The 19,108-nt window shown below is 36.2% G+C and overlaps 4 protein-coding genes across 5 annotated transcripts; 2 read left to right on the top strand and 2 right to left on the bottom strand.

Annotated features, from left to right (window-relative positions):
• Positions 1-227: 227 nt before the first annotated feature.
• LOC149937570 (uncharacterized) lies at positions 228-1,993 on the top strand. Its single transcript, XM_090153840.1, has 3 exons — positions 228-555; positions 705-1,020; positions 1,306-1,993. Exons 1-3 carry the CDS (start codon positions 228-230, stop codon positions 1,991-1,993), a joined length of 1,332 nt encoding a protein of 443 aa, XP_090009966.1.
• A 2,516-nt stretch (positions 1,994-4,509) lies between these two features.
• On the bottom strand, positions 4,510-5,699 carry LOC149937569 (uncharacterized). The gene is made up of 3 exons (XM_090154318.1): positions 5,668-5,699; positions 5,430-5,588; positions 4,510-5,369 (listed from the first exon to the last, which is right to left on the bottom strand). The coding sequence occupies exons 2-3, from the start codon at positions 5,500-5,502 to the stop codon at positions 4,840-4,842; spliced, it is 603 nt and encodes a 200-aa protein (XP_090010444.1). The 5' UTR covers positions 5,503-5,588; positions 5,668-5,699; the 3' UTR covers positions 4,510-4,839.
• LOC149937568 (uncharacterized) lies at positions 5,664-9,362 on the bottom strand. The gene is made up of 12 exons (XM_090153839.1): positions 8,714-9,362; positions 8,136-8,655; positions 7,924-8,068; positions 7,724-7,865; positions 7,348-7,666; positions 7,191-7,291; positions 6,827-7,135; positions 6,647-6,769; positions 6,504-6,590; positions 6,331-6,441; positions 6,104-6,246; positions 5,664-6,044 (listed from the first exon to the last, which is right to left on the bottom strand). The coding sequence occupies exons 1-12, from the start codon at positions 9,360-9,362 to the stop codon at positions 5,664-5,666; spliced, it is 3,030 nt and encodes a 1,009-aa protein (XP_090009965.1).
• Positions 9,363-15,597: 6,235 nt separating this feature from the next.
• On the top strand, positions 15,598-18,250 carry LOC149937567 (uncharacterized). 2 transcript variants are annotated; one of them, XR_016472302.1, is made up of 5 exons: positions 15,598-15,859; positions 16,040-16,444; positions 17,017-17,156; positions 17,217-17,977; positions 18,053-18,250. XR_016472302.1 is itself a non-coding variant. In XM_090154252.1 (4 exons), the coding sequence occupies exons 2-4, from the start codon at positions 16,377-16,379 to the stop codon at positions 17,549-17,551; spliced, it is 543 nt and encodes a 180-aa protein (XP_090010378.1). In that variant the 5' UTR covers positions 15,598-15,859; positions 16,040-16,376; the 3' UTR covers positions 17,552-18,250. The 2 variants fall into 2 exon arrangements, 1 of the variants encoding a protein (XP_090010378.1); XM_090154252.1 differs by having other exon boundaries at positions 17,217-18,250.
• Positions 18,251-19,108: the final 858 nt, after the last annotated feature.

The following is a 19,108-nucleotide window of genomic DNA, read 5'->3' as shown; positions in this document are numbered from 1 at the left end:
TTACGAAAATATTTTCACAACCTCATTATCTTTCAGTCGTGTCTAATAATATCAAGATGATTGAAATTAATATTATGGACGACTTAGGCGAGCCAATACAGTTCCAGCGAGGAAAAGCTCATGTCGTCTTACATTTTAGACCTCGAAAAATGTGGAACTCATTATAAACCGCGCTATCGCTCACGCTATCTTATCATTCTAGCTAGGGAGAGCAGAGAGTTAACATCATGAAGCCAGCGTATTCCCCTTCGAGAACCGATTACGAAAGTTACTATTTAAACCAAGTTGGCTTCGGTGGTATACCCGTCTATAGAGGGTTAGCAACTCAGAAAGGTTACGGATTGGGCAATATATTAGCTTCTGCATTTAGATTCGCGGTACCGTTACTAAAAAAAGGTGCCTCGTATCTAGGGAAAAAACTTTTAAGTACCGGAGCTAAGGTAGCTACAGATGTTGTCAGCGGAATTCCCATTAAAACGGCGTTTAAAACACATTCTTTAAGTGCCGGAAAAGAAACCATAGCTTCCGCTGCCGATGAAGTTAAGAGAATGACAGGTTCGGGTTATAAAAAGAAACGTACTCGGCCTAAAAGTGCCAGTTTAGTAGCAGCCAAGTCGAAGAAAAGACGGTTTCATAAACGTTCCGATATATTTTCATAATTATGTCTCTTCTACATCCACATTCTACTGAATGTATGAATTCAGAGTTAGATTTATTTCAAGTGCCCATGACCCAGTCGTCGATCATCGGCGGTGAATGGGTACAGTATAGTCCAATATCAAATATCGCTGATAACGCTTCAATTACATTTTGTATTAGCGGTAATTCTGAAACCTACATTGACCTCTCTCAAACTCTACTACACGTTCAAGTTAAAATTACTAAAGATAATGGGGACCTTCCTCAAGCAGCGGTCGCTGGTGCAGGACAAGTGGCTGGAACTCCAGCTGATAACATCGCGCCTGAGAACTTGTTCTTACACTCGCTTTTTAGTGATGTACACGTTTTTCTAAACGAAAGGTCAATAACACCCTCCAGTCAAAATTACTCTTTTAAGAGTTTTATACAGACGCTTTTAACGTTCGGAGATTCTGCTAAACAAAGTTATTTAACGAGTTCACTGTTCTATCGAGACACGCCTGGAAAAATAGACTCTTATTTTGATAATGATGGGTTCGCGAAGCGTGCGAGTTTCGCACAAAAGGGTGTGATTGATATGATGGGTATTGTACATACAGACATATGCCAACAGCCGCGTTTTCTTTTAAATATGGTGGATTTAAAATTTAAATTCGATAAAAATAGAACTGCATTTTGCGTTCACTCCGATTCCAAATGTAAAGTCGAGATTTCATCAGCTTCACTTTATCTGAGAAAAATAAAAGTGATACCGGAGTTGTCGCTTGCTCACGCCAAAGCTCTGCAATACGGAACCGCTAAATATCCAATAACTCGTTCCGAGTGTACTTCATTTTCTATACCGAAGGGACTTATGGCTAGTGTGCAAGATCATTTATTCACGGGGCAAGTACCGAAAAAAATCGTTATCGGTTTTGTGGATCAGAGGGCCTTCTTGGGAGACTTAAAAAAGTCGCCATATAACTTCCAACATTTTGATTTGTCATGCATTGGTTTATATGTGGATGGCGGTAGCGTACCGCACAAAGCATTGGCTTTAAATTTTGAGGAAAATCAATATATTCAAGCTTATTGCAATCTATTCATTCAAACTAATCAATGGAATGTTGATGAAGGGAACCAGATAAGTCGCGAAGACTACGCTAATGGAAATTCTTTATTTGCGTATAATCTTACATCCGATCTGAACAGCAGTGCAAACCACTTTCATCTCGTGAAAAACAGTAATCTGAGATTAGAATTAAAATTCGCGAAACCATTACCTGAGACGGTGTCGGTAATAATTTACGCCGAATTCCAAAATTTAATTGAAATAGATAAGAACCGTTCAGTAATTTTTGACTACAGTAATTGATGGACTCACTTCAAATATCTAAAATTCTCGAAGTAGATAAGAATACTAGAAGTTTATTCCGAGGTGTGTTTGCCTCAGATAAATTACCTAAATATGTTAAATCATATCCTTCTTTGTTTATTGTGAATACTGATACTAGTAATGGTCCGGGTCAACACTGGATTGCAATATACTTTTCAAAAAGTTACAGTACAGAGATTTGGGACTCTTTCGGGAATCCACCAGACTACTTTAAATTTAATGATTTTGTTGAACGAAATAGTAAGACTGTAACTTTCAGTTCAAAGCAATTACAGAGTAGTACTAGTAATACATGCGGCGGATTTTGTGTCTATTTCGCTATAAACAGGTGTAATGGAATTGAAATGTATGAAATTGTTTCGAGGTTTAAGAATGATAAGAATGTAAATGAAAAAATGATAAAAGATTTTATGTACAAAAAGTATTCAATAAAGTGAAATATAATTTTATTATTCTGTTTACAAATGCTTTTAAAACAATATTTATTCATTTCTAAAATTGCAGATTTCGGGGTACTAATGCTCGTTCCACCTAAAGAGAATAATGTTTAAATTAAGGCACACTGAACAAGGTCGTAGCTAAGCAGAGCACGGATCTCTGGAGGCCACTGGTGTGTTATGTTCTAGGAGCACCAAAACATAATTTTCTATAAACAATTTAAATTATGTTAGGGGCACCAAACTAGCACTCGCTCAGGATGCAATTTCTGTTGGTTACGACCTTGGTACTGGATACTTAGTTATTTAAATATCTCACCCATATGTATTCTTGTAAAGAATGCATTTTCCAGCGGATTTCTTCTAGGTTTACTTCGTAATCAAATATTACTAGAACGGATCTATCCCTGAGTTCCGAATGAACTATGACTGCATCGGGGTGATTTGTCAAAGCTATGCATATAAGTCCATGCACGTCAGGTAAAAGAAATTCAGTCCAATGCTCCTCGTTTTGTCGTTCAGACTCCGCAAATGTTAACGAATATCTGAGAGCATAGACTGGTACAGAAGCCGACGCCATTTTACAATAATTTGATTTTGCGCCGTTTATTGTTCCGTAAAAGAAAGAATGAATTTTACTTTACCCTGCAAAACCCTTTTATTATAATTTCAGGAGCTCCTATCTATTCATACTTTGGCCTAAGATTTATTTGGGAATATATTTAGAGTAGTTTGAAGATCTAAATAAACTTTTCATACTTAGACAAAATTTGAAATATTTTTTTAATCTGGTAGAAAATACAGAAACTTGGGTTTTCAATTTAAGCCACTTGAACCGAAACCTTTATTTCCTCTAGCAGTTTCACCTAGTCCCTGTATAAAATAATACTTTAAAAAAGCATTATTACGTTATAAACAGACTTACAGTACACTCTACGGCTTCCGGATATAGAACCCGCTCACAAATCAACTGCGCCACTTTGTCACCCCTCGATATTTTGAACACATGTTGGCTGTGATTAATCAAAATTACTCCAACAGGACCAGTGTAATCCCTATCGATTACACCTGCCATAACATCGATGCCGCTGCGTATTGCCAGACTGGAACGCGGCGCTAATTTTTTAATTCATAGAATGAATTAAAGGTAAATAATTTTAGCAACCATAAATAATTACCTATACGTCCATATGTACCCTCAGGTACCTCAATACATATATCCGTTTCAACTAAAATTCTCTCTCCGGCGGGTAATTCATAACAATACGCGCTACGTAAATCTAGACCCGCCGACTCCACCGACGCCCGTGTTGGCGTAAAAGCGTTTGCCGAAAGTTTAACAAATTGAAGTTTGTTTCTAGAGTCCATTTCCCCGGTATTAGTAAATATTTTATACAAATTAACTTCTAAGTTTAAGGGAAATATGAATTTAGCTCACAAATAAAATCCTTTTATAGTACTTTGAAGGACTCTTCGTACGTTTTGAACTTTAGTAAAATTACAAACAATAATCTAAGATGCCCTTTAAAGTTAAATTCCTTATAGTACTTTGAAGGACTCTTCGTACGTTTTGAACTTTAGTAAAATTACAAACAATAATCTAAGATGCCCTTTAAAGTTAAATTCCTTTAGAAATTATCGGTAAAACCACTTATTTCAAGTATTTTCACAATCCGTTTGGCTTAATAGTTTTGATTAAAAAATACACGAAGATTTAGTATATAAATCGAGGACCAAAGTGAAGAAAATTAATGTTCCCCTCAAAGCCGTCTTAAAATGGGAGAAAATAAGAATGTTGAAAAAACGTCTTTACGTTTTACTTTTTTTCCGGAAAAATGTGAAATTTTTGATTTTAAATTTAGGGAAATGAAGGAATTCATAAGTTTTGTTTTTAATTGGAAAGACAACGTGATAGAAAACGAAGAACAAAATTCGTTAGATTTAGTTCTACCGTACCCCAAGAGCACGGAAAACGCTCGGAAGATGTTGGGGACAGCATCCAATTTCATAGAGGTAAATATTTAAATTTTCAATTAAAAATTGCAAATCCTATGATATTATTATCATTAAGGTGGTAAGGCTGGACCCGAATATGTCTAAAGACGAAACCGATCGTGCAATTCGCTTCGCTCGTCTTTTTGGATCACCTTCCGTTTCCGGAAATAGGGGGGACGTTGCTGAAGATGGTGCACAAAAACATTCCTCTACAAAACGCTTTACACCGTACCAAAAAAAATAAAAAATAAAATGTAATTTTTTATGCTTTATTAAATGCATTTTTGACTATGGTACTATAATGTACGAAATTATTTTTCTTTTTCTTTGATAATTAATATAATACACTTAGGGAGTGTACGTAATACAAATTTAATAGATAACTTTAAGGAATTATTTGATATCTTTATGTCCATGAGCCAGGGTGCGGATTCCACAAGGTAAGATATACCTTTTATCGTCATTAGGTGATAGACACAATTTTCGTATGTTGAGTGTGAAGAGGTTATGTTTGAAACTGGCAATACGTTTCATGTCGACTAATGTGAGTTGTTGATCAAACAGACATCTTTCATAATCCTCATGGCGAATGACGTTTCTTATAACATTTTTAGCTATTCCCTTGCAGACTTTTTTATGATTTAGTATTGACTCCAGCGATTTCCCCAAAAACATCTCCTTTTCTATTTCGCTTTTAGCTTTCGATTCACCATACAGTTTCAAGGAATATAATTTTGGACGGAGTCCAACAAAGCTCTGAATTAGTTTTTCATTCGTTTCACTTTTAAATTTCCCCAATTCTTTTTTATTTTTGATGGAATAGAGGAAGTGGGTTGAGGGGAAATCAGAAAAATCGAAATATTCCTCATATTTTTCGAGGTCTCTGTACAAATCCTCGGTTTGTATGTTGTAGGTTAGACTATCTATAATAGAAAATTATATTAAAGCGCCTGAAATAAATTTGTACGTTTTTTATGTGGTACCTGTATCTGTGAAGAGTAGAGTGGCTTTACTGTCGTATTTTTGTTTTATAAAACCGTAATGGAACTGGTACATAAACAACTTGGATAAATCAAGGATGCTGAAACCAGTATAAATTGGTCGGTTGAGCTTCAGTTTTATTCTTTTTTTATGAACTCCGGCTAAATCCTCGTTAAATATTTTGAAATGATCAAACGTCGGTTAGTTTTACTTTAATTAATTAAATTTTAGATCACTTACCCGAAAACGGAGTTAACCATCAACTTCCAGAAGTTCTTTTCAAAGGTATTTTTAGCCATTTTCCTTTGCTCGGTATTAAATCTAACATATTTTTCGAGCCATTTTCCTTGAGTGAATGACAAAACTCGATGTACTTTGGATATTTTCATCCCCAACTCTACATAATATTTTAAGTTACGATAGTGCACTACGTATTTCTCTTTATTGTTTAAATTAGGGAGAAGCTTTGGTAGACTAGACTTCTCCTTAATATTTAAATGTTTTAAAAGAGCTTTAGAGTACGGGGATAACATATCGCGCGTTATGACCTTAGATTCAGCGGCTAAGGGAAGGTCATTGTGTAATTCATGTAATTGTGTTGGATAAGTTAAATCAACCTGAAAGTGATAACAATAATAAAAATTGTAAATATCAAGTTCAATTGAATAGTTCATACCTCTAAAATGTATCCGGTTACAGAATCGTCTGGAATATTTTGAATATTATCTCCAACCAACTGTAAGTCTTCGTCGTGTACCCATTGAAAATCACCTAGAGGTAGTGCCTCACACATAGCAGTGCCATATAGATTATTACAATCTTACGTCGATAAAATAATAGAACAAATTATTAGCATAAAAATTAAACAAATCATTAATATAAAAATAAAATAAATTATGTTACCTAAATAACATATATAGCTACTATCAATAGTTTTATCAAAAGATTCGGGCATATATTTGTTATTAGCCTCTGAATATCTAGTGGATATCATAGACACACCACCTCTTATACCTATAAAATTATATATTTATAAAATTAGTTAATTGTATAGTTAAATTTAATAATTAAAATACCTTTCTCAATAAATAAGTGTTGATCTATATCATCTAAAAGATCAAGACGAACTTCAGTCATCTTCAACGCCGCTTGCCAAGCTAAACCTAATTAAAAGCGTATTAATTTTAATAATATTTATAGGAAGATAATAAAGCCACACCTGGTGCCGTGTACGCGTGAGCGGGATCCAATTTAAAATTGGTCATGGAAAGGGTTCGAAAGTTTTCAAACACGTCCGCTAACAGCAACGCATCGCATTTTACATAGAGTTTAGTGTATTCACCTAACACAAAAATTAAACATAATGCATTTGAAATATATTATTTAAAGGTAATTTCACCTAAAGTGGGAATATTGAAGATTTCCCAAACATTTTGAGCGTGTAAATAATCAGCTTCCAAAATATGCTCTCCTTTAAGGGAACTGTAGAACGCCTTTCGAGGCGGTAAGGTTTTATCCTGAAACTTAGTTTCGGTATCCAGATATTCATAAGGGAAAACTCCCTTCCTCAATAACAACTGAATTTTTTCGTTGTCAAAATATTTCCCAATGATAGGAAATTTACTTGGTCCTTCCTTCGCTAGATTCGAAACTAAATGTTCTAGCGAATCAGGGAGGAAACGAAAACTGTCTAGGAATCTGAAAGACCCTATAAACACAATTTTATTTTAGTCATGTTTTTAATAAAATATAAACAGTATTACCCAAAGAGAGAGAAATATAAGTTTCGTCTGTAGAGGGGATGCAGCTAAGTTTTTGATTCTTATATCGTCCAATATCTTTACATATTAAGTGGAGATCATATCTACGTTGTTTTTAAATTTTATTATAATTTTTTTAGTGTTCAACTATTTAACTTACCGGCTTAGATTATGAATGAAAATGGGGATGAAATCTGGAACCTTTAATTTTAGATTACAGATAGCGTGGCTCGGTCCTCTGTATTTCCCCGTAAAATGGCAATGATCTCGCACTGGCGACGAATCCGATTGGTTAAGTGGCATTCGACAAATGTAGCAATCTCGAGCGGTGCGAAATTGTTGTTCTTCCTCAGAAGTCATAATTATCGGTACGTTGGTCTTTAGAAGGACAGTTAGTTCTTTCTCCAATTCCAGTAACGCTTCAATAAATTTCGAAGTCGCGTCCAAACCTAGGTAACAGTCGTTTCGAACAGGTGCACCTAATATATATCACCATTAAAATTCATATATACGGCTTGTAATCGGTAACTTCTTACCATCTGGTCCTACAAGAACCCAAGAATACCCGCAGCTGATGTGCTGGTTTAATTTTGTGGTGTTTGACATGTTAGGGTCTGGATTACAACCTTGAAATTTGGGGAGGATGGACTCGAAGTCGGCGTACAAAGTGTACCCCACCTACGCATTTGATTATAAAATAAATAATAACTCTTATTATTCGGATATTATAACTAACCTTAATTTCCCAAGCAATCTTCTCATAGGATAGAACCTTATCTTTCGGGAAAAATGTTTTCTGCGCACCATGAGGTGTACACTCTTCGATATGAGAGTTGCGTCGTAATTCAGCTCCATTTCCACTGAACCGGTGTAAGCATAGCCTTATAAGACATTAAAAGTAATAAAGTAGTCCACCTCGTACAGATATTAGTCTAGAACATTAATTACCTGCAATAATATGACGTACCTCGATGCTTATTTAAGTGTTGTAAAAGTTTGCTGAGGCTGCGTATTAAGCAGTAATGTTTGTACTCCCCCCGGGAAATTAGTAAAAGGTCAACTTCCCTATCTTTATTGCATTTGTTTGTACTGACAAAAAGTGGATATAGATCCCCCGCAAATCCAAACACGTTTATTGATAAATTATTATTTAACTCAAATTTTTTAAGAACTCGAGAGCTTAATTCAAAGGGAAAAACCACGCCACTCGTATCCAGTTCGTTCTCGTATGGGCGATATTTAGAAACACGATTAGGATTGTCTTTCTTATTAATAGGGTACAGCTTTGCCAGTATTGACCACAAAAAACATTTTTCATCATCCGTATTTTTTACGTTGAGAATTGCATGACGTTTAGCTAATTTTGGGGGTATTTCTAGAAATGACGAGGTATGACCACCGCGTAAGGGCTGATACGATGTGATATTTAGTTCAGCATACAGCAGATGATCGATTACCCAACCTGATCCTATATTGAAAATAATATATTTAGTTTCAACGGTAAACAGACTAAAAAATTAAAATACCTGATCCCTCAAAGTTTTCAGCGGCGGTTTGAATTGCCTGCACGCAATCGTCCATCTGATCCTCTATGACGTCAGACATCAGAGTGGTATACATAGTGCTGCGAAAATATGGGCGTACTTCCGCTGATTGTTCATCGCCAGTTAATGGTCGCGAATACACGGCTCTAACTATTAAAAACCATTTAACACCGCGTCTATTTTGAAGCTGTTCCATCAAAAAATCTCGAAAAGCGCACCTATGATTGTTAATAAACATAGCAACATCAATATCGTATTCTTCCGCATTGAAGCGGACAGACGCTAACGTATTGTTTAAGGCCCGAGCAAAACTAGGGGACCCTGGAGGTGTCTCATCAAGAGTAGGTGAAGTCGGCTCTGGGGCTGGTGAACGTGTGGATGTGGATTGTATTGGATCTGGAGTGGACGGTCTCGAAGAACTATGTGTTGGATTGGGAGTTGAGGGACCCGGTTTGTCTAGATCATGCACACGCTTATGTCGTGTTATATGCTCTAGTCTAGTAAAGCTCCTATCACACACCTCACACTTAAATTTTTTGTCCCCATGTTGTTCTTGAATGTGGCGAGTTAGACTTCTTTTTATATTGAAATTTTTTTCACAAATAGGACATGAATGATTCGCTTTAGGCATACTAAAAATATGGATACGCTAAGAGTGAATAGACTAACCTTTAATGACTACGACATTTTCAGGAACCCCATTTTATATTAAACACAAGTGTTTTGAATGTCGCTCTTGGGGTGTATCTAATCACAAAACGAGAATTCTCAAGATTAGTGTCTTGAGCAACGATATGTATCTTACAACATCGGAAAACGATACGCGTTCCATATTAAACTTCGAACATCAATATGATCAAATCTAATAGATATGAATTTATCGCATCTTAAGTAGCGGTATGGAATTATCTCAAATCTCAAAACAAGATGGGTAGGCGTTATAAGATATGTTTCACTTCAACACCAAAAAGGAGGGGTAGGCACAGTTCCTTTTTATAACAGGGTGAATAGGTAGGGTCCCGTAGACTTAACATAGGGGGGGTTTGAAGCCATACCCCCACTTCTATACTACTAAGGTTTGAAATATTTTGTTAACTAATGTTACAGTACAATTATTTACTTTTCATATACCTTGTAATAGAATGGACGTCCTTTTTTTACGGTTGTAATATGAAGCTTTGTTTTCTTCAGGTTCTTTGATGTCAATATGACAACCGTCTACTGCACCTACTACTTTTGGGAAGCCATATTCTCTTTTGTTGATTCCGTTGGCCAAGCAATATAATTTTTCCGTTGTTTGGATATTAGGCGGACAAATCAAAGAAAAATGTAATGAACATTGTCTTTTGATAAATCAAACCGATCCCCAACGCTTCGGAAGGACTCTGGGGACAGCGATAATAGAACTCTTTTGTCTACTGCTACTGACAATTTGGCTCCGAACAATAGAATCAATTTCTAAAAAACAGGCACAAATATATAAGGGTCATCGTATTTGACAGAAAAATATGTTCCTTACTTCAACTGATGCTCGACTCATTCGAAAATGACTTTTTAAGTCAGAATGTGTATAATTGGGTACTATACCCTCCACATAGTCAGTTATTGTAACCGGTTTCTGCAAATGCTTAGAATTCAATTGAGAGAATGCAATTCCTTCGATAGCTGGTTTATTTTTTTAAAGAAACTTCGACTATTACAGCAATTTAAAACATTATTGTCAATAACTTCGTCACTAGCTAATTCATTAATAATTGAAAATAAAAGTTTTCGCTTCCTTAAATTTCCCGGCCCTGCTGTTATATTTACTGCCGCCATCTTTGAAAACATCGATGACTGAATAAATACCGTTCAACAGAAAAACACGTCATTATGACGACACGACCTCATCAAATAGGCATCAGAGAAAAACCGATTTCTTCGTGATAATCGTTATTGAACGTACCCTAGAAAAACCGTAAGAGTGCAATATTCAGCATCCCGAGAGCGTCGAAAAAGGGGGAAACCAGTTTTACCAAGAGCGAATTAATGTTAACTGACAACATGTAGGCGCAACTGTAGTCCCCGCTTTTATGTTGTAACGGCGATATTCTCCGCCTACCCGGAGAGAGAGCGTGTGGTTGAGGGGCGCGCAGTGTCTGCACCCGATAGCTCTAAAGAGCTACAGGGCGTGGTTCTTGGGCATTGGATCACGAGGCGAAAAATTTTTAGTTTGATGGCGCTTAAAAACCGCTAGCACTAACTTACTGGCGGTACGGAAACTTATAACTGTATGCCCGCGTCGCCTGCATTAGCTCTTTCCCTTCCGGCACCCGATACTTTCACCGAAGAACAATTACACTCTGGTCTCCTACAAATCGACTCGAAATTCCATATTTCCCATATTTTGATTTTTTGCCGCTGTCATCCTGTACAAATACTACAGCTATAGTTACAAGGTGACTTAGTATCGATTGAGATTTGAAAAATAACGCTACCCATAGGAACATTGATAGAACAGTATATATGGCGTTAAGCTGGTTTCCCACTCGCCGGAAAGACGATAATAAACGCCGAGCTGATAATTGATTCCTATTGGATATACCGCTAACGTTCAACTTTACGCGGCTAATTTTCCGTCAAGTGTGAAACCAGCTTAAAGCGCCTGGATGATGTCCACCATTTCCGGCGCAATCAAACCACGATTGATTTGGAAAGGCAATTGGTCGGTATGAATAGATAACTAAAGATTAACGTGGCGAAATTGGAGCTCAAAATACAGAATTACCGCAAGCTTGTTATCAGCTAAAGCGGTTTTAGAAAGATACTTTACTTAAAACTATTACTTAGATAAGAACTGAACTAGTGTAACCATTTCCATAAAATCATACTGGACATTGACAGTGGCGGATCTAGGGGTAGGCAAGGTAGGCTACAGCCTACCCGTAATTTTCTAGGGGGCCCCGCCGCCCAAAATCATTTCCATCTACAATACGGTTAAGTGTTTTATGAAAAATTTTTAAAATGGAAATCAAAATTTTAGCTTATAAAAAAACATCAAATTCAATTTATCGGAACGTTTTTTAACGTAAAGTCTGGGGAAGGGGGCGGGGCAGAGTGTAACGCGACGCGCCGGGACTATTTGTGTTAACCCCCTTTCTCGCCTTTGGCTTTTGCTGCCAGGTACGTGGAAGGGACAAATATTTTTGGTCGGCTTGCACAAGAAAGAGAAATATTCTTGGAAATGTTTCCCCCGATATAGAATAGAAGAAGGGGAGATAAGGATCAAAAGGCGCATAGCGCCGCATACAATAGTGCAACTGCCCCAAGGTTTGTAGAAGCGCTTATCGCAACTGCCCGGGCCCAACCTGTCCAACTGGAGAGGGGGGAACGGTTTGTGTCTTTATAATTTTCGGGTTTTACCTGGTTTTCAACACTTTTGCGATATTTCGTGACTCTTTATCTCGACGAGTCGACGATACGGGCCATCTTTCATTCAGTGCTGTTCCGGACGGTACAATTGTACTTTTTTAGTACGTTTTGAAATGTGAAGTATGAAAATACGTTTTGGAATTTTTTTAACGTATTTAGTACGTTTTCATTTTTTCAGCGCCAAAATACAATTTTGAAAAAAATATATGGTTTTTAATACATTTTGAAAATTTTCGTATATAAATAATAAAATATTGAAATATGAAACTCTCGGAAAGAGGAATAAACCATTGAAATTCCCTAAATATATCCCCTTTTTTTCAAAAAGTTTAACAGCAGGTGGTTACCGTGGTTTAAGTGGTACCATTGCAAAAACTAACACCTGTAATATTTGCAGTGGGCTTAAAGCTTATCAGTCGGAGGTCAGTTAATATCCGGTAGTGGAATGGGGAAACCAGAAAAAAAATCATACAAAAGAAAGTGTTATCTCTTATTGAAGTTTAACTGGCTCACCTGCCCCCCTCGGCCATTATTCTACCGCGCTCCATCGTAATTCTAGTGAATTCTAGCAAATACCCAGCAAGTAATTTCCTGCCTTGAGTTCCCCCCCCCCCACGGGGGCCAAGTAAAATGTCCTACAACCCTATATAAGCATATAAGCAGCCTGCTATGTTTCATTATATTCATCAGACATCAGTCATCTTTTCGAAAAGAGTTAGAAGATCTTAGGTGCTAATAAAACTTTAATTTGCTAAGAAGTATAGTTATGGATAAGTTTTTGATTAGGAAAAGTAAGCCCAACGACAAAGTGCTAGGTCCCAAACCAGTATCCAGGACCAGTAGCGGTTATAGCAAAAGAAAAGAGGACAACGATGTGGATGGACACCCAGCGCCGAAACGCAAATTTAAATCTGGTGACGAAATTTGCATTGTCGATTCGAGAAACGCTAACGACAGTGGACCAGAAATGTCAAATATCTCAGAACTAAAGTCGAATTCTAAAGATGATTTTCAAGAGGAAATTCTACCGGGACCAGGGGAAAAATCAGCTGAATCCAGCTCTGATATAGAAAACCAGACCCACAAACCATCATTTCAAAAATCTTCAAAGAAGAAAAGTGAGTTGAATTCTGCTAAGTTCAGAAGAGAATGGCTTAAGGGAAATGAAGAATGGCTAGTAGAAAAAAACAATTGTTCATTTAATATTAACCATATAAACAGACAAAAGTACGGTTTTACACGTGAAAAATCTTAACTCAGCACGTGGCGCCCAAGTAGGGCAGAATGGCATAGCTGATGCTTTTTGTAGTCAAAGTAAACAAAACCCATTAGAAAGTCAGATCAGATCGGCTGAATTGAAATTGGCAGGCTTTATAGCGGAACACAACCTTCCATTTACGGTTATGGACCATTTACCCCAGTTACTACAAAGCGCTTTTCCCGATTCAAAAATAGCACAAGGTCTAAAATGCGCTAGAAAAAAAACAACCAAACTTGTTGGTGTTATAGGGGATGAGGCCCTTGATATTTTAAGGGTTAAACTACTAAATCATTACTATTCTATAATTCTTGACGAAACAACTGATGTAGGCTCTATTAAATGCATGGCTATTGTCGTGAGGTTTTTTGATAATGAAATTGGGAAAGTACAAGATAGGTTTTTAGGAATGATTGAAGTACCGCATGCCGATGCGGAAACTTTGGTGGCCAAATTGTTAGCTTTTTTGGGTAAATTAGAAATTCCCATAGGAAATATGATTGTCTATGCCGCCGATAATGCTCCAGTTATGATGGGAAACGTGGGTGGGGTTAAAGCCCTTTTAAAAAAACAGTGCCCAAATTTATTTGTTATGGGGTGCATAAGCCACTCCTTTAATACGTGCTCGTCGTATGCGTGTTTAAAATTGCCTAAAACTATGGAAGATTTAGCTCGCGATGTTTATTCGTATTTCAGTCATAGTGCTAAGCGAATCACAGACTTTAAAGGGTTTCAAGAATACGTTAGGGTTAAGCCTCATAAGTTGTTAAGACCATGCCAAACGCGTTGGTTGTCATTGGGAGCGGTTGTCTCCAGAATGTTAGGCAGTGGAACGCCCTTATACTTTTTTCAATCGGCGGTCTTAGAAGACAAAATTGATTCGGCCGCGAAAATATTAAACGCACTTAGAAATCCAATCTATAAATTATCTTTTTTTTTTTGCTAGGTTAATACCCAAGGCACCACCCTAGGCCTAAGTCATCGAGCTTATGCTTTCCTGGATTACGCCTTAGGGCATATAAACGAAATAAATCTAATATTTCAGAGCGAGTCGCCACGTATAACTAAGTTACACACTGAACTTAAAGTTCATTATTTTTCTATGCTGAGAAACTATTTATAAAAAAAAAATATGTTGATCAAACTCCTGTCCCTAAAATTGACCCAAAAAATCGTTTTCAAAGGCTTCCGTCTAAAAATATTTACGTAGGAAGTAAAGCAGAAATCATGATTTCAGAGGGCAAAATTTGTTCGAATGATTTGGATATGTTTTATATTAGGGTCGCAGATTTTTATGAAGAGCTGTGTTCGCAGATTCAAGATAGATTTTCATTCGATGATGAAGTGTTAATCAAAATTTCTTGTTTGGAGCCTAATATTGCCTTATCTGGCGATGTAGCCAGTCTCGCTCTTTTAGCTAGACATTTTCCAAATATAGTAGAATTAAATAAATTAGAAACCTTAAATGAAGAATGGCGAATGCTACCAGACTTAGATCCGATTAAAAATTTGGGAAATTCAGACGTAACATTAGAAAAATTTTGGTATGAAGTAACTAAAACAAAAAATTATTTCGGAAATCAAATGTTTCCTACTTTCTCTCTCTTTGCTAACGCCCTGATTTCATTACGACATTCAAGCGCTAACGTTGAAAGAGTTTTTTCTCAATTAAATCTTATAAAAAACGACCACAGAAATTCACTAAGCACAAAAACGTGTAATTCTCTCCTTTTAACTAAAGAGTTAATTAGTAAAGAGAAAAATGACGGAGTTTGTTTTAAGTGGCAGCCGAGCGAAAAACTAGTGAAATCAAAAATTATCCTTGATCTTAATTGATGTCTAAACTGACCTAACAATACGTTTTTTAACTGATATGTTTTTTGCCTATAACAACTGTTTGTACCTGTAAATATCTCTTGTTTAATGTAGTGTAAATAATTCGTTTGTAAATATAAATAACCTGAAAATAACTTTTGTATGTACCTGAAAATAACACTACTGTTTATATGTACCTGAAAATAACCACTGTGTACCTGAAAATAAAATTTCTTGCTTTAAACATAAATTGTAGCGTGTTTCTATATTAATTGTCCGTCATTTTTATGTTTTGAATTTTCGCGCTACTATATTTTTTAAAATTCGCGCGCTTTTTAATTTGAAATCAGGGGTACGTTCAGCAGAGCTCAGCGCTGACACCGATGAGTAAGCGCTGACATCGATTTTTCACTGTACGCTTTTTTGCGTTTCCAGTTTGACGTCACGATGGCTCATCGATGAGCCATCAAGTCATCGGCTCGAAGAGTCGGTTTTTTAGTTAGTGTGACGTAAAACGCGTAGCCAATCTAAGAAAATGGCGACTTCTTCTGAAGAGCAGTTAATTGAAGTAGCGCTCCTTGACAATGATAAAAATTGTTATATGATTGCCGTGAGACCCGGAGATCACGCAAGGATATTAAGAGGTATTCTATTGTTTGATATATTAATTATAACACTTGTCTTTTTAATGTAATCCATCGTATATCTTTAAGCCTTGGCGTTTGTTATTGTTTACTGTCATAGGGCATGCTTTCACGTGGTTAATTTTATCATGGATGTAGAAAGGAACTACGTTATAATTAATTTTTTGTTTTATTTTTTAGACGAAAGTTTTGCAAGATTTTGCTTAGAACAAGCAAAAACAATTGGTATACAACCCCAAAATATTTCAACTACGGAGTTAGACCCACAACCAACGGAGTTAGACCCACAGCCAACGTTCAGTGAAAATGTGCTCGAACTAGAAAAAGATCAAGAAAATGATAAGGGTTTGTTTTTTATTTTTAACCTAACAATTATGAAACAAGAATTATTTTATCACAGGTTCTTCAAGATGGGAAGCTAAACAAATCCTTCTACTTATTGATTTGTATTCAAAATACAAAGACGAGATGGATAATTCGAGGAAAAAAAAATGTGTGGAGAAAAATAGCAGAAGAAATGGAAGAAAAGGGATATTATTGGACAGCAGATGATCTTGATATCAAATTTAGAAATTTGAAAGGAACGTACGTTGACTATGTATTTGTGGGGGCATTTCACAGGCTGGACCTGCATATAATGGGAACATCATTCGTTGTGACCTGCATGGGATAGAAATAGTTTGAAATGGATACGGCATAGGATGGAAATTGCCTAAAATGGACTTGGCATGTCATGCAAGCGTCATAAGATGGAGGCAGCTTAGGTGAGGAACGGTGTAGGATGGAAACAGCCTACGCCGCAACCAACACTTTGGTACTCAACTACATTTAAATAGTAGAAATTCCCTTACTGAGTTGTTTAGTACCAACGTGTCGATTCTAGCGTACAACGTTTTCACCCTGAGTATTTTCCATCTTACGCCATTCCCAACCGAAGCTTCTTGTGACGCTTCAATGCCATGGCGAGTCTGTTTTAGACAAATTCCATCTTTCGCTGTATTCATCCCGCGCTATTTCCATCCTAAGCTGGTTCCAGCGTACGACATTTCGAACCCACGACTGGTCCATCCTATGGTATTCCAGCCTTTGCATGCAACCTGTATTTGTTTGTCTCAACAAGACTTACTACATTAAAATATTTTATTTATTTGTTATAGCTATAAAAAAATTAAAGATAAGTCCAGTAAAACAGGCCAGGGAAGACAAACTTGGGCCTATTTTGAAGAAATGGACCTTATTTTCACCGCTGATCATGCCATTTCTCCAAACAATTTGCTTAACTCCATTGGAGAATCTGGTAATTATTTTGCAATATTTGTGAAGGAATTTTTAATAACATATTGGTTATTAAATATAGAATCAACAAGTATTTCTATTTCACCGTCAAGTTCATCTCTATCTTTAAACTCATCATCATCATCATTAAACTCAATTGTAACTTCCTCATCATCGTCAACACCATCTGTATCTGAAGTGGGAGATAAATCAATTGTAGTGCAAGTAAAAAAGAAGAGAAAAGTTAAGCGCTCCCAAGATGTGCCAGACTGGTTTTTTGATTGGTCAAAAAAAAACGAAGAAACGGAGAAAAAAAATTTTGAACAAACCCAAACTTTTCAAAATGAACTTTTGAAAAGATTAGATAAAAAAAATGAAGTTTTGTCTAAAATGGTTGATTCGTTAATGAAAATGTAGAAATGATAACTATCTTTATTAAGTAATTTTTAACAAAGCTCAAATAACTTCAAGAAATAATAAAATTTATTTCGCAAATGCATAACCAAATTTTACATAGGTGTTAAGACAGCTTTAAATGTCTTGCAATTGTCTGGGAAGCCTTATATTTCTTGCAATATCATTTCTTTTCATCTTTGCAGCTTCTGAATTAGTATTATCAGCCTCTTCCATTATTTCAGCTGTTACATGTTCAAAATTTTCATCTATATAATCACCCACATCATCATCTCCATCGTGCCTCAAAATAAAATTATGCAAAATGCATGCAGTCATAATCACTTCTGAAATTTCAGCTACTAAAGACATGTCTAAGTATTTTAGTCTGCGGAAACGGCCCTTTAACAACGCAAATGCCCTTTCTATCATCTGGCGAGCTGAACTATGGCAAGTATTGTACGCTCTTTCCTGAATTGTACGATGTCCATTTTCTTTGAAAGGAGTCATTACGAATTTGTCTAGCGGGTACGCGCTGTCACCCAGAATGTGCCCATTATCATCACTCCTTAAGCCATTTTTGAGGAACTGGTAAATCGCACTCAAACGCCACATTCTCGCATCGTGGACAGAACCAGGCCATCCACAGCAACAATCAATGAATATTAATGTTTCATTACAAATGCCTATGAAAAATAAATATTTATAATATTTTTAACAAAAGTTCACATCCAAATTAAATTACCTTGTAATAATATCGATGTTCTCTTCTTACGATTATAGTACGCATTTTTATCTTCATTTGGCTCCTTTATGTCGATGTGACAGCCATCAACTGCACCAACTGTCATAGGGAAACCATATTTTGTTTCACAGACTGTCATTGTTTGGTTCATTTTTTCTGTAGTAGGCCATGTAATGTATTGTTGTGTTAATTTTGACACTATTCGAACGAATTCAATGAACACATAATGTGCGTTTCCCTTTGATAGATCGAAACGATCTCCAATGCTCCTGAATGACTCAGGTGTTGACAGAAGCCACAACGAACCTAACACCCGTTTCTCTATTGGTATGGCAACGCACATTTTTTCATTAGCAACAGCTCCTCCATAAATATTGATTAATTCCTAATGCACAAATTGAAATTAGTTTTGTTTACTTTTATTCATCATAGAAGCAAATGTGTATGAAATAAATCCATATACTTTTGATGCAGCTTCTACGAATGTAAATAAAGAATGAATGAAAATAAGTAGTACACTTACTGCAACAGCAGTCCTACTCATTCTAAAATGAGATTTAAAATCCCGATCAGTGTAAAAAGGCACTATTTTTTCAACATAATCTGAAATTCGTATGGGAGTAGACCGAGGCTTAGAGTTATTTATTATTAATGATGAAATTACTACTCCCTCCTTAATTTTTTTTTGAAAAGTTTGAAGCACCACAAACGTTTCCAACATTTTCTTCAATAAAATCATCACTAGTTAATTCATTAGCAATTAAATACAATAGTTTTCGTTTTTTTCGATTTTCTGGCCCGGAATAATATCTGGCCGCCATTTTCGGAAACACCAA

The sequence above is a fragment of the Leiobunum rupestre genome, chromosome 7, assembly GCF_980474605.1.
Source record: "Leiobunum rupestre chromosome 7, qqLeiRupe1.1.hap1, whole genome shotgun sequence".
NCBI classification, from domain to species: Eukaryota; Metazoa; Arthropoda; class Arachnida; order Opiliones; family Sclerosomatidae; genus Leiobunum; species Leiobunum rupestre.
The sequence above is the reverse complement of the archived record's forward strand: the minus strand, read 5'-3'. Positions and strand labels throughout refer to the sequence as shown.